The 15,482-nt window shown below is 42.9% G+C and overlaps 1 protein-coding gene across 1 annotated transcript in view; it reads left to right on the top strand.

The window, feature by feature from the left end:
- Positions 1–15,482, top strand: part of WDR49 (WD repeat domain 49) — a 75,883-nt gene that overhangs the window by 47,336 nt on the left and 13,065 nt on the right. Inside the window, exons 11-16 of the mRNA XM_090054449.1 lie at positions 3,815–3,945; positions 5,407–5,505; positions 9,944–10,099; positions 11,042–11,229; positions 11,625–11,822; positions 13,475–13,668. Of these exons, the coding sequence (XP_089910575.1) occupies positions 3,815–3,945; positions 5,407–5,505; positions 9,944–10,099; positions 11,042–11,229; positions 11,625–11,822; positions 13,475–13,668 (966 nt within the window). The remainder of the gene's footprint in view (positions 1–3,814; positions 3,946–5,406; positions 5,506–9,943; positions 10,100–11,041; positions 11,230–11,624; positions 11,823–13,474; positions 13,669–15,482) is intronic.

The raw sequence follows: 15,482 nt of genomic DNA, 5'->3' as shown, positions 1-15,482 counted from the left end.
GAAACTATCATGCCACTTAGTATACCTCCACCCTGGCTAACATTATGGAATATAACTCCCTACTGTGATGGTTGGAGGTTAGAGTTTCATTACCTGTTCAGTTTGCCTCCTTTCCTTGATTCAGTCCATACTTTATCCTTCCTATCTGTTGCTGCAGCTGTGCTAACTCTTTGTCCAGCCCCTATGGCAGACCGTCACTGGCTGATGGATTGGTGGATGGAAGGGTCAACAGTAAATGTAGGGTTGTATCTTCCCAAGTGGAAAAGGATGTAATATAGATATTATACTGCTGTCCCACAAACTTAGTACAGCATCATCTAAAACTTATTACAAACATCATAATTAACTTAGTACAGCAGAAAAGGTCCTGGGGGTTACAATGGACAATAAACTGACTATGAGCCAACAGTGTGCCCTTGTTGCCAAGAAGGCTAATGGCATGCTGGGCTGCATTAATAGGAACATTGCCAGCAGGTCCAGGGAAGTGATTATTCCCCTCTCTTTGGCATTGGTGAGGCTACATTTGGAGTATGGTGTCCAGTTTTGGGTCCCCCATTACAGAAAGGATATTGGCAAATTGGAAAGAGTCCAGCAGATGGCAGTGAGAATGGTTAGGGGCCTGGGGAATGTGACATATGAGAAGAGGCTGAGGGAACCCGGCTTATTTAGTTCGGAGAAGAAAAGACTGAGGAGGGATTTAATAGCAGCCTTTAACTACCTGAAAGGTACAAAGAGTATGGCACTAGACCGTTCTCAGTGGTGGCAGATGTCAGAACAAGGAACAATGGTCTCAAGTTGCAGCAAGGGAAGCTTTCGTTAGGTATGAGGAAGAACTTTCTCATAAGAAGAGCAGTAAAGCACTGGAACAGGTTATCCAGAGACGTTGTGGAATATTCATCCTTAGAGGTTTTTAAGACCTGGCTAGACAAAGCCTTGGCTGGGGCAATATAATTGTGGATGGTCCTGTATTGAGCAGGAAGTTGGACTAGATAATCTCCTAAGGTCCCTTCTGACTCTAATTTTCTATGATTCTCTGATCATAGACTGACCTTTAGAAACAGACATCTGGCCCAGACAAAGTCTGATATCAGTAGAAGTATTTTTACACACAAAATCATAATACCAGTACAATTCTCTTTTATAAACATATCTAAGGGTAGAAACAGATGTTGCCTTTTCTCGCCTTTGGGCTGTCATCATTTGTTTTATGGCAGCACAAAGATGAAGCAAGCAGACATCTATGTCCTTTATCACGCCACAAATACCCCAAATCTGTGGTGGTGGCAAAGGTAGTAATAAATTGTGCTGCTTTATTGTGGTGGACGTTTGCGTGCTGGCGGCAGGAGAGTGTGGGCAGCCAGAGTTGCCTGTGCTCTCCAACCACACTGGGTAAGTGATTCTGAAGCGTGGGGGACTAGATCCTGTTCACTGTGGAAGATATCCAGACAAGTGCCTGGAATGTGTGCTCAGCTTTCCCTCTTACACAGATGCATCCCAGGAAATCTTGGGGATGGCCTCAGTAAGTGGAGAAAGTAGGGGTTTCAGTAAGTGGAGCAAGTATTGGGAGACACATCTGGGATCTTCTGAAGCAGGAAATGCCCAGTGCCTCCACAACTGGTCCTGTTCCATGCTGACTTGTAGAGCCATGGATCTACTCAGGTCAGGTCCCAGAGAGGAGCCACGGGGTGCTGGGGCAGGTTGCTTTAACCAGGGACTCAGACCTTCCCTGTTGGAAGAGAAACTCCATGGAGATCCCAGAGGCAGGTGTCTTTAAGCGGGAAAAGTTTGAGCTATTCCTGCTTGAAAGCCCAGACTTTCCCCACTTAGAGATGTGCCCCCAGGAGGTGTGAGGACCAGGGAATTCCCAGCACCCCATGCCTCCATACATGGGTGATTGGTGCCTCCTGAATCTGGGGGGGGCAACCGATCACTGAGCAGGGGAGGAGGGGTTCCCTGGTGGCCAATTGCTGGGGGAGGGGTCCCCCACTGGCCGGATTGCAGAGCCCAGAAACGCTGCCAGTGAAACCAGAAGTGCCACTGGGGGACCGACTCTCCACCTCCTCTATCAGTATGCGACTCTGCCTTCCCCCCACATTGGTACACCACTGCAGGGGGGCATGTCAAGCATCTGCGGATGCTGCCAGCAGCATCAGTTGCAGGGACAGCCCTGTTAGGGGGGCACATGCTCCCCCTATGCATCACCAGTGCCTCCATACACTGCTTCACATACCACTCCATACCTATGCTTCACATGGGGACACAGGTCAGCACAGGGCATTGGAAATTCCCTGGCTTCCCTTCCACCCTGCCCCATGTCTCCTTGCTGGGACCTGCACTGGCCCATGGTTTGCACAGAGGAGCAGGGTTGTGAGGGAAACTGAGAATCCCCTGGCAAGGAGAACACATCACCCATTGTCTTGCATTGGGCCCCTCCCCAGTGTGGTACAAGTGACGACATGTGTTTTACTCAATAAAGCAGATCAGCTTGGGTGGGCCATTATCACCACAGCTGATCTGCTTTGATTTGGTGACAACTGCTTCTAGAGTGAGTGACATGATTTAGTTTAGGCTTCTTAGGGTGAAATTACACTTTACACTCAGACAATACTATGGGTACTAGTATACTAGTTCCTTCTCCCCACTCCCTCTCTCCTGACTGCCTTCCTGTTCCTGAGGCACTGTGCTGCTTCACTTCCCATCTGGACTGCTGCACACTAAACATTAACTAGTAATGCATTACTGGTATAAATATACTTATTGTTTAAACATTTAAACATTTAACCTTTTACAATCCTATTCCAGACCTCTTCCCTACACCCAGATCAAGGATAGAGCCCAGGTGTCCTGACTCCTAGCCATGCCTTTGCTCACCAACCCTCAAGTGGCAAGTCAGGGCTGTGTAGGCAAGAAACTATTAACTCTTAATGTAGGACTGCTCACCGCATGTTCTAACTTCAGCATTGCTGAATACTTCACAGGTTTAGTGTGGTCTAAGTGTAATGTGCAACTTCAGTGTTACACTTAGTTATATAACAGTTCTTATTTTAAAGCTAAGCGGTATGAAGAGTGCCTACTCTGTCATAGAGAAGGAGACACGAGTGCTGAGTTTGGTATTAATTACTGAACAGCAGGAAGTAACTTGGTCATAAAGACTGGTGATCACAATAAACTTTCCACAAACTGAAACACAAAAGTATTGCATTATTGCCACTTCCTACATCATCTTTCACCAAATGGAATGGACTAAGAATCTTCCATTAACCTCAAGGGAAGTAGCACTGGTTCTTTTAATTGTATGCGTGGACATCAGTTTTGTTTAGGTGTGATGGGCCATGAACTGGAAGGTCCTGAAGTGATATTCTTTTTGTGACAGATTTTAGCGGAGGCTCAGAGAGATTGTTTGAGAGAAGATCCAGTGTTTCTTAGTGTTTGAGTTTTGGAAGATTAAAGCCTTCAACTTTCTTCTTCTTTTTCCTTATTTCTTAGAATCAGCAAAAGCTTCCATGTCCTATCTGTGGTAGAGCGTCACACTGCAGGAAACAGGGTGTGATAATAGGGGCAAGCTCTTCATTCTGTTTTGGCAATATGGTAGAAGAATAGCTGAAGTTCTTTTCCTTATTTGATTTTTTTTCTATAGAAATCATTTCGGCAGAAGAGAAAAGAAAAGGGATGGACATGGGGGAAATTGTCCTTGAGATTTTTACCAGTGCTAAAAACCTTGTTGAGGTAGTCAAATATGGCTACATTCAGAAAAAAAGAAAGACTAGATTCACTTATTCCCTTTTTAAAAAAATTTGTGTATGTCTTCTATTAGGATAATTACTGTCTTCCGACTGAGTAACATGACGCAATTTCTTGTTCAGCCTGCAGAGTGGAAAGGAGGGGTACAGCATCAGGATGACATCCTATGCGCTGCATTTTCACCACCACATACTCTAGTTACAGGTAGCAGAAAGTTTATTGACTAATATATCTTTCGGAAATCAGGACGTGGGCAATCATTATTACGCCAGGCTGCTTCTATTACTGTGTGCGTTGGCTTAGCTACTAATGTGCCACTGGCTGTGGTGTACTACCTATGAAATGGGACCAAATTAGAACTTGTTAAGAAGAAAGGGGGAAAAAGTGCCAGGACTGAATCTTGGAATGTTATCAGCTTGATTTTCCTCATTTATGCCATTGTATTTCAATGGATTTCAGCAGAATTATACCTCCACTTGCACAGGAGTGAATGAGGGTCAGGTTATTTGCATCTTTTCTTATCAGAGTGACAATGAACAGCCTTGTGGTTGTGTGTGCAAGATGTCTAGGTTAGACTGGGTTGGAAAACTCCTCCCTGTCAGATCTTATGAAATTTCAGCTCCTAATGACTGACGTAGCAGGAGACCGTTTCCCAAGTTTTGGGCATTTTAGATCTTAAGCTGTACCCAGGCTTTCACTTGACTTTGACCCAGGACCTCAACCCAGCACTACACCAAATCTGAAACAGTTCTTCCCTGGTCCATCTTCAGTTAATGGATAAAGGTTATGAAGTAAGCTAGGGTCATGCAAGTAAACTTTTAATGCTATCTAAGAGAAAACCCAGACAACTACTCAGAAGACAAAGGAATAGGTTCATTGTCACAGAAAACATATGGGTAAAAAGGAAAGCTTTTTCTTTAAAAGGAGTAATATTATAGATGAGTGGGGGGGGGGGGCGGTTGCCATACAGTTTTATTCTTTTACTAGGGAAGGGAGTTTAAAACTATGCTTGGACTATCGCTGATTTTAAGGAGCCCTCTCCAATCTCACTAACCTGGCTGATCTTGCAGACACTGATTTCATGCCGACATACCTTCATGATTGCTACAGAACGACACTAGTGGAAGCAAGTGAAAACATAGACCCAATATTTAGTTTAACAAACCAGACCAGATCTGTTGCCATCAACCTTGTTCAGACCTGTAGATTGGGGATGGATTTAAGTCATGCCTTGCTGAAGCTACATGATTGCCCAAACTATAGCCTTCCAATTGTCATTTTTGGTTCTTGTGTCCAAGGGTGGCCTTGGTTGAGGTCTCACTTTTTGGTTTTTTTTTTGAACAGGTAGCACCTGAAAGCAGTCTTTAGGGGACTTACTTGCCTATTGTCTATGTGCTCAGATCCCTTAGACTGCTTGAAAATCTCAGTGAACTTCTCTGCGGTTTACTTTTAATATAAAACTAGAGTAACAATGCCTTTCCAGTGACTTTTTTGGGAGATCCTTGTTTGACATGTCATAGGCACATGAGAATACAAGCCCAGCTAATCCTTTTAATGTGAACTATCATGTAAAGCATGAAAATATTGCTGTGTTGGCAATCAAATAATTGTCATGCCTGAAGGATCAAGAGGCTAGAGGCTTTAACGCTGCGTTGTCTAATACAGGGAGCTTTGGTGGCGAAATTGTCATATGGGATAACAGCACGGAAAGTGTCTACCTTAAGCTTCACCTTGATCTGCAGAAGTCTCTGAAATCAAAATCAGGTGAGTGAGTAGCTTATTCAAGCTACAGTGCTTTCAGGCTCTAGATGAAACACATTAGCTCTGTTTGCTTCTGCATATAATATTCAACATACCACTAAATTACTGATAATTGAGTGCAGACTAAGGGGATTATTTACACCTTTGTCTTGTCAGAGTGACAAAAAGCAGCCTTGAGGCTGTGCTTGCTTTATTCGCTTCAGCTTATTCTCTGTAGCTCTCAAGGCTATTGCTTCTGTTTATTGTCACAGATCTACATCAGCATTTTTATATTATTACTTCCAGCAGAGAGCATTCCTTTAATTTTTGCCTTGTTTAGTGCTGGACTATAAATAATACTAAGTATTCATGGAAGTGAGTCCTGCTGAGCCTACCCTTGAGGCTGCTTAGAACTGGAACATTTCATTGGGCTGATACTCTGCACAGACTAATGGTATAATGTATATTAAGCACCATGCCAGTTGGAAATCTATAATTATTCTCCACTCTAAAGCTGTAGACTGCATTAGACAAGAAATACTGGAGTGGATTGCACGGTAGCTTAGCAGGAAGCATGCCTCTGAATTGAAAGCATTTGCCAAGTAATTTTCTTTAAATTTCTTCCATGATCAGTGTAGTGGGGAAATAAATATTGATATATATTTACAGTTCTTGAAAATCAGTTGTCTCACTTGCACAGACAGTATTCATTGGGGTATCTGAAATGAATTAGAGATCTACTCTGTATGTCAGCTACAATTTATATGTGGGAGACCATTGCTTTGTAGGAACAAGACATTTCAGAGTAAGAATGCTTAATACACTGTGAGTAGAACAGGGGTGTCAAAGGAACAACAAGAGCTTCCCGAACATTTAGGGGCCTATGCTGCAGAGGGGCAGATTTTAAGTTGTTAAAAATTGGTGCAGCTCTACTGGAATCATTAGAAGAGTACTGCCTTTAACCCTCTGAGGATCTGGTTCGGAGACTGCAGATCATGCTAAAGCTCAGCAATCTAACTGTTGGCAAGAGAAAACAAGGTAGTAAATGTATTTTGTGTTTATTAAAGACTGGAAACCTTATAGAGCCAGCTTCTGCTACCTTTTCTGTTGAGTAGTACAGGTCATGGACTGACAAACAACATCTCCTAGGAAAGTCCCATTTGAAAAGCAAGGTGAAAAAGCAAATTGTGACCTTGTAATTTGCCCTGAGATGGGAAATTCTACCTCAGTTCTATTCTAGAGTAATATCTTCTAAGTTTAAGGCACCCCACCCCCAGCCCAGCAGGTCAGTCCATGGGGGAGGGAATGGGCAGGGCCATATTGAGACCCCTACAGTGAGGGACAGAGTGCTGCAGAGGCAGGAGCAGGGGTAAGGGCAGTGAGGCCCTGGCTGGGTGGGTGGTGGGAGCCCAGGCAGCTTGTCTAGAGGCCCAAGGGAGGGGGCTCCCACCACTGTGTACACCCTGGCAGAGGCTCCCAGTGGCACATACCCTCTATCTGTGCACAGTGGAGGCAGCTGCTGTTGCAGGCTGGGCTTTGCACCCTGAGCCCTGCTGCAGCCTGCCTGGGAGCAGCCCGATACCATATGCACCCCACCACTGGGCAGGCAGGGGACAAGGCTCAGTGCAGCAACTGAATGTATGTGGTGTGGGACTGCTCCTGAGCCAGCTGCAGTGGGGCTTGGAGTGCAAAGCCTAGCCGTCAGTGACAGCTGCTTCCACCATGCACAGATGGGGGACACGTGCCCCCCCCACAAGCCAGACAGTGCAGGGAGCTACAGCAGCTGTGAGAGGAGGAGTGGGGCTGGAGCAGGGGCAGGCTCTGCAAGGGTTGGGTGTGGGACAGAACAATGAGTGCCTCATCTGGGGGGTGCAGGGAGGGTGGGGCACAGAGCCCAGGAGGGCATGGGTGGCTGCAGGCTGCACTTGGGCCATGTGGTTACAGTGCTGGGAGTGGTGCTACAAGGGTGGGGCTGCAGGCACCTGAAAATTCTCCATGGTCCCCCATAGCCCCTCCTTCGAATGCCACTGCCACCCAGCCTGAACGCAGCACAGCCCAGACCCCTGCCATGAAGAGCAAGGCACTGCCTTCCCCCATACCCCATAGGTGAATTTTTGGATGCCTGCGGCTGCCCCCTGCCCCGTCCCAGCCCTGCTCCCAGCACTGTTACCGCTTGGCCCCAGCTTGTAGCAACAGCCTGCCCAGCTGGTGTGCAAGTCCAAGGGTACATACTTCCCATGCCCTCCCGGGTTGCATACCCCATCTCCCTGCACTCCCTGGATGAGCTGCTCACAGTCCCCTGTCCTGGCTGTGAAGGGCCTGCCCGTACGCCAGCCCCACTCCCTCCCTCACTGTTGTTGCGGGGGGAGATCCCTCACCCCAGTGGTGAGGTAGGAATTGGAGCTAGGGCTGGGGCCTTGATCTGTCCCCCCTCACTCAGCCCCTTCCCCCATAGATTTACCTGCTGGGGGGGCATGCCCCCTTATAAATTTTTTTCTTTTATCTCAATCTGCTCCCCTCTTTCCCTCCCCACAGACTTACTTACTGGGCAGGAAGTGGTGGGTGGTGAACAGTAGATTTTGGGTTGCCTTTAAATGCCAAAGGTGATCTACTTTGAAAGGATGGAGACCACTACTTCAGGTCTTTTCCTTAAGGCTTGTCATCTGACTACTCTGTGTGTTGTCCTGTAGGGTCAGGCCAACTCTCAGGATCTCAAAATTGCACTGTTAGATGGGAGGGTGTGACACAATTGCACTATACACACGCAAAAATCAATTAGGCGCATACACACGCACACGGTGCACACATGCACATACTAGGTGCACATGCACATCCAAGATTACCAGTCTAAGCACATGCACACCTATTACCAATTCAAGCACATACACACAGGTATATTCCTAACTTGGGTGGTGTGGTATGTGTGTGCTTGGGGTACTTAGGATACCTAGGGTGCTTGGTGACTATGGGAGGGGGAGTCAAGGGTCAAAGATTTCTGTAAGGAGGGGAAGGAGGGAGATGGAAGTGGGCGTTAAGATAAGAGAGGGAAAATAAGACAGTGAAAGTTGTTGGAGCTAGGATTAGAACCAGCAGACTGGAAGGGGAGCTTGGGTTACTTAAGGAGAGGTGGCCCCCAGGGTTACTCAAGGTCAATGTACGCTGGGGTTACTTGGGGTCACTTGAGAATAGAGATATTTAAGGTTAAAGTGGCCCCTGGGATTACTTAAGGTCACTGTGCCCCAGGGTTACTTGGGAGGCAAGTCCAAGGTTTGGTGAGCAGATAGCTGGGAGGCACAGAGAAGGAGCCAAGATATCTCACACACACTCACGATCAGAGGGGCAGAAAACAGAGAATGGAGTAGGGCTGGGAGGTCAGTAAGACAAAACTCAACTCAGGGTTTCAAAATAACAGGTTTATTAAACAGACAACCTGCTACACAGCCCTATGAAGTTATTGGTTCCTACACACAAGCACTAGCATACACACCCACATAATTATAGTGGGGGAGAAAAAGGCTTGATGGAGGGACTGAAGTTAAAGTATGTAGGGACAAAGTCCGGGTCCTTTGCTTGGGGAAGGAAGGTGGGTGATAGCTACCTATCCTGGGCTCTGAGTTGATCCTTGATGGCCAGTTTGGGTCTTCTCCTGCGTGGATAAGGTGGTGTGGCATAGTGCAGGTCGTTGAGCTGATGGTCCAGTCGTTGAGTTCATTATTCAGAAGAGAGGCCTGCTACCATTGTATCTCAAGCACCATCATTCATCCCCATTCATTCAGGAACCAATTTACACGAGACTGGTTAGGTATGAGTTGTAGGTTATGCCCGGGCAGAGGACACAAGATGGAGGCTTGACATACAAAATGGAAACTTGCCATTACTTTACAGACACAGGCCTAAACCATACAGTATTAATATGCAATGATAAAAATCAATGCAAAAATGATAGGAATACAATATAATACAATATAAACCAGTAAAAATCAATACAAACATAACAGAACACTATTTACAATATAAAAAGGAGCTTACTACAATAATAGCATACAAGAGCTTATCTTAGTTTACCGAGTACTACTTGTAATCACTTATAAGGGACACAGAGGGCAGAGAGAAAGTCAGAAATGGTTAGGGGAAGGGGAGGGAGTGTATTTTTAAATTTAAAAAAAGAGAAAAACTGGGGGTTTTGCTACATGTGTAGCCATGATCTAACTCCACGAATAGCTTTCTCTGCGGTTCAAATTGCAGGGTAAGATGCAATTTACAATAAGTAAGGCTGGCAAAAATAGGCTTCTTTTGATAGTGTATTAATGGCTTGAACGTCATCTTCAAAAGTTTAGCTTGACATTTACAAAGTGATAGATAATGAAAGCATTAAAAATTTTAGTTTTCAAGTGTTTTGTGAGATGTCTGTTTACACAAATAAGTTCTTTTGAATCGCTGTGAGAGGGATTTTCTCTTATAGATACTCAGTACCTACAACAGCAACTTAGTTCACCAAGAACATCCTCCAAAAGATGTACAATATCTGCAGGTGACTTTTATGACCCTGATGCTGAGTGCAACAATGCTATTACTAGGCTTTTCTTCCTAGAAGACAGAAAGAATATTTCAGTGACAGGTACCGTAAAGTATTTTATATATGGCAGAACTTGGTTCAATTTGCTTTGCCTACAATACATAAGAATATTTGAAAAAAACCTCTTATTATTAAAGGAAGCTGTTAAATCAATAATCACATATTATTTAAATTTTGTTCTAAATCAACTGGTTGAATTCAAGATCTTACAGTATTTCTCCTAGATTGAGTTAGAATATTTTTCAAACAACAACAAAATATTACTTTTGGTTTGGATCCATCCTTGATTTTGCCTGAATTGATTGAACCATAACTAATATTGACAGTGAATTTAAATGATTTGACTGAACAAGTCTGTAATTGAAGCCTAGCCACTTTCAGGTAGGCAAACTGTTCATTGATTTATACCCCATGCAATTCCAGTGAAGTCAATGAGGTTGCACCGGACGTAAGTCATGGCAGGATTTGGTTTAGTGCTAGTTTATGCAGTTGCTCTCTGTCTTGGAGAATGTAAAATATAACCTCTGCTGCTTTGACCATCATTTTCTAAATCTACACTGGGTATCTGCAAAGCAAACTGGAAAGTGTCTGCAATTTTTTTTTTATGATTTAGGAAATCTGCTTTTGAAAAGATTATTTCAGGGTCTTTTCTACATCTATTAAGTATATTAGGATTGGCTAGGTTACTTAAATAGCCACAAAGCAAACTGTTTACATAAAGATTTACTTTATTCATGAATAGAAAATACAGGTTAAAAAAAAGGTCCCCAAAGCACAATTTTTAGTACAAGATTTTTTTTTTTTTGCATTGCTATGGGAATGTCAGGTTTCAAATAACTATTGACTAATACATATTGCATGTAACTAGAGATTATTTGCCAAGCCACCTTGTGCAATATTAAAATGATGGGTTTGTGCATAGCAGAAATCTGGTCATAAAGAAGGTCTGTTCTCTGCTTATTCCGCTACATTTCTATATTTTAGGTGGTGCCAACTTGGTGTCATGTGGAGGTGCTGGCTATGTTAGGTTTTGGAGTACTGTGAAGAACAAGCTCATAGCAGAGTTTGAAGCTCATGGTGGAGCTGGATCTATAATCATGACCATTGATAAAATGAGTCACTACCTCATAACAGGGGACCTGATTGGATGTGTGAAAATATGGAATATACAGGTACAAAGAGAGTATGTGATTCTTTCTTTGAGTTTGTCCTGTTGCCAGTTTGGTTCAGTAAATGAAGATCAATTGGGTTGTGCCTCTTTTCTGGAAAAGGATAAAGGTGGGATAAAACTGAAGTCTGAAGAATCTTGATTGACTCGAGAGGAACCTGGACCATACTCCTAATAAAAAGCCTTTCTATCAGATGTCCCTCTTTTTCTTCAAAGCCCACACAAAAGAATCAATGGGAAGGAAACCCTGTGCTGACTTACTCCATTATTTCTTCTGCAAGGGAATTGTCTCTGCCACACACAGCATGTCAATAGTTCTGTCTAATAATTCTGCTTTTTAAAAATATATATATGCCCCCAAACCTCTACATAAGAATACTGACATTTCTTTTTCACCAGGACTACTGTCTTAGTCCCAGCGAGAGCAAGGTAACAGAGCCACCTCTCCTGGTCAGGTCATTTCAGCCGCACAACGACCGTGTTACCTACCTGGAGACCTGCGAGCGAAATGGTTGTCTGCTCATCCTCACTTCCTCTGCAGACTGCAGCGTTGCTCTTAGTGATCTCTCTGGTACAACAATTGGAATATTTGGGCAGGTATTCATACCTCTTAGCAACAATTACGCTTAGGGTAGGTTGCTTGATATCCAGGAAGATTTCTTAATGAACTGCTTCATTTCTGGGCTTTTAGGGCAGCTTCTGTACTGTCAGAGCAATCTGCTGAAGAGCTTGCTTTTTCTTTGAATTGTTCTTGCCTTTTCTGTACAGACCAGAAATATTGCAAATTACTCATTTACCTAGATTTTGGTGCTTCTGCTTCAATTCTTGGTGGGGAATATGAGGTGGAACCAAAAAATACAAGTATGGTTTCAGTTCCAGGTAAGTTTTGAGTAGAGAGTTGGGTCGCTCCTTTTTTTTTTTTGTAATTCTTCACTTCCACTCTTGAAGCCTTGCTCAACCCCAGTAAATCACAGCTGTATCATGATGAGGTGTGTGAAGAAGTATAGCTGGAGTGTTATAGAAATCACAGTCAATCTAATAATAAAATGCAGACAGCTTTAAATCATGAATTCTTTCTCTCTCTAAAACATTAAAAGGTTCCAAGCATCTGTTCAGAGTTTTAGTAGAACAGTTGCATTAAAAAGTAGATTTATTTTTCTTTTGCAGAAAGCTTTGACTTTTTAAAATTATTTTGTGTTCCAAATTAGAATAAAAAATAAAAAAATAGTTTTGTGAAAAGAAAAAAATCTGGTATTTCTAATACCAAACCAAAATGGAAAATGGACATTTTAGGGAGACATAATTTGACGCACACAAGTGAAATAATTTGATTTTCCCATTTATAACATTGAGAAACATAATCAAATAATAATTTTTTCCTTTAGGGAATTTCTTGGTGTAGAGCAACACATTCTCAGATGGATTTTTTTTGTTAAAAAAAATTGTCAGTAGATCAAATGGTTAAACGTCTCTCCACCCACCCCCAAAAAGGGTAGTGCCTTGTACAATAAGACCCTAACTTTGTTAGCAGCAACTAGAAATTACTGACATGTGCTAACGAATACATAATTGGTTCTGTTTGAAAAACTGAATTCTTAACTCTGCATGAAACTTATGAAAACTAACAGCTGTCTTAAAAACTAATATTTGGGGGCACTTTCATATGAAACAATTGACATCTACTCTTTTTTGTATTTGTGTTACTAGAAAACAGTAAGAAATGCAGTACTGTAACAATGTCTGGTTGCCGGCTAAGGGTAGGGATGCTGGAACGGAGCTAGGGGCTGGCTCACCCTGCCACCCCTGTATCTCTTTTCCCTGGCACCCTGCAACTTCTTTGCAATGGATCTAGCCCAGCAGTAGGGAGGGCAGAGTGGTGGTGGTGTTATATGCTGCAGGGGGAGCAGCTGGAGGGTCATTGCCACAGGGGAGAGACACCACTTCCTTTTTCTCCTTTTCTTGCTGTCAAAAAGCAGTGTTTTTTGGGCCACACAGCATGTATTTCAGTGGCCAAAAAAAGAAGGTGACACGCATCCCTTCTGCATCAGCGAACCTCTGGTTGCTGCTCTGCTCTTCCACACCACCCAAGCCTGAGTTGGAGCCCAAGCAGGAAAGGTGCAGGACGTGAGTGAGTGGGGTGGGGGACAGGGTGGCCTAGGGGTGGGCAGTACTGGCCACTTCCACTTCTGAAGAAATGTAACAAAAAATATTTGAATAATTTTTCAATCCTCCATGTTCACTGTTTTTAGGAAGAGCACTGGCGAATTGAAAATACTCCTATTTTCCTCAAAGATGAGAGAAAACAAGAAGAAAGCATGAGGCAAATGGAAAAGGATGAAGTCGAAACGGGAAAAACGGCTTCTGTTCTTGAGGAAGAGTCTCTTCCCAGTTCTGTGGAGGCAGCTGTACTTTTCTTGCATGATGAAGAGGAATCAGTTTGCATGTAAGTCATTTAGCAAAATGTGGGTGTGCACGGGCACGCAGTAGTGATTTGTGCAATGTCTGGTTTTATTCCAAATCAAGAAGAAAAGCTGAAACGTTTCACGTGCTAGAAATTCCAAATTGGAGTTCTTCTGACTTGCTGAAATGGCTTGTTTGGACACTTCTGTTCCAGAAATCATTTCCGAAATTCACCTAGATTGGAATGGTTTGCTCTGTTGACCTGAAAGGAAATCAGAAGTTTTAATAAAGTTGAAACTTTCCATTTTTTTCCCCCAAAGCTCTTTGCATTATGCCTTCCTTCCTTTTCTCCTTTTACAAGTGTGAAAACCCAGGCACTGACTTGCCCGGATAAAACAGAATAGGCAGGTGCTTTAGCTAGGAATAGAACTCAGGTCTCCTGAGAGTCCAGAGCTCTGTGCTAGGCTTCACTGCATCTCCTTTGAATAACGCCTAGAATGGAATATGTTTGCTAAGCATTTTGAACTATGCCATAGAGACTTCTTAGTATACCGTGTGCTGCCTTAGTAATATATTTTTAGACTACACTTTTTTCCAATGGTAACAATAATAACATAGCAGTTTACTATATATCCTTCTGCATACTTATACTCATGCTGGATGAAGAAATATTTATGCGTATCTCTGTGCTCCAAGATGAGAGAAAGTACAACATGCATCTAAATGTTTAAATCTTTAATGACCTTTTGTAACATGAACTACTTAAGGTGTGGAAGCAGCAAAATTCAGCTATATGCAAGTACTTCCTAGCTTTAAATTTCCTGAATAGGAGACCATGACACATTTATATTATTAAAAAGGTTTTTAATGATGTCCTGTTAGAATGCAATTCCAGATACCTTGAACAAAGTATGAGCAAAATGGATTCAAATTAAAAGCATTTTTTGTGGCAGATAGGGTTATTTTTTTATGTAGAACACAGTGCATGCTCGGAAAGAGTAAAGAACAAGCGATGAGTGTTTATTATAATGAATGTCATCTTCAAATATAGAGGATCTGACTCTAATCTTGGAGCATTTCCATTGAATTCAGTGCAATAGCTCTTCCTTTACTTTGCTGGAAGTGAAATCTGAATTGGAGCCAATAGCTGTACGTTTATAATACTCTTATAGGAAATGAAAAAAATGCTCCAGAGAAAGTAAATCATCAAAACTGTGTGACTTCAGTATAACAGAGAACACGTATCTTGCTTTAATCATGACCACTGTCCTTCCCAGCAAAAACCCTGGGCTGAGGAAGAGTGCAGATTCTGCACATTTTCGGAGGCATTGTAATTTTCAAGTCTATGCACAACTGTTATAAATGGATGTTTGGATAGCAGCCAGGTCACCCTTCCACCCTGAAGCAGAACAGGTGGTTTAGAAGACTTCTCTTCTGGGAAAGCTGCTATTTTAAAGTGCTTGAAGATACATAGGTGGAATTGTTTCTAACTCTAATATACCGACACCAGTATATGAAAAAGGGCACTGGCTTTTGCGTTGTCTTGAAAAAAACTGCCCTAGAAGGTAGTCTTATGAGCAATTGCATCTTCTGCCAAGGGCAGATGCGTCAGAAGTGAGAGTTTTTACTAATAATTACTAGGACGTATTGACATGATTCCAAAGCACTGAAGGGGGCATGTGATATGAGAAACTCTTTTATAGCATATTCTCTTTTTACAAAGGCTACAAGGCTGTGGACTAGGTACGAATTATTTATGTTCTGTGTAATGAATATTTCTTCCAAAGCTGAAAGTGAGGCTAGATGAAGAGAATAGTCATCACAAGTGGAGCTGGTCTGAAAAATTCCACCAAAAAC

The sequence above is a fragment of the Crocodylus siamensis genome, chromosome 6 (genome assembly GCF_052110815.1).
Source record: "Crocodylus siamensis isolate JL-2025a chromosome 6, ASM5211081v1, whole genome shotgun sequence".
NCBI lineage: Eukaryota > Metazoa > Chordata > Crocodylia > Crocodylidae > Crocodylus > Crocodylus siamensis.
Note: the sequence above shows the minus strand (reverse complement) of the source record. Positions and strands in the feature narration are given on the sequence as shown.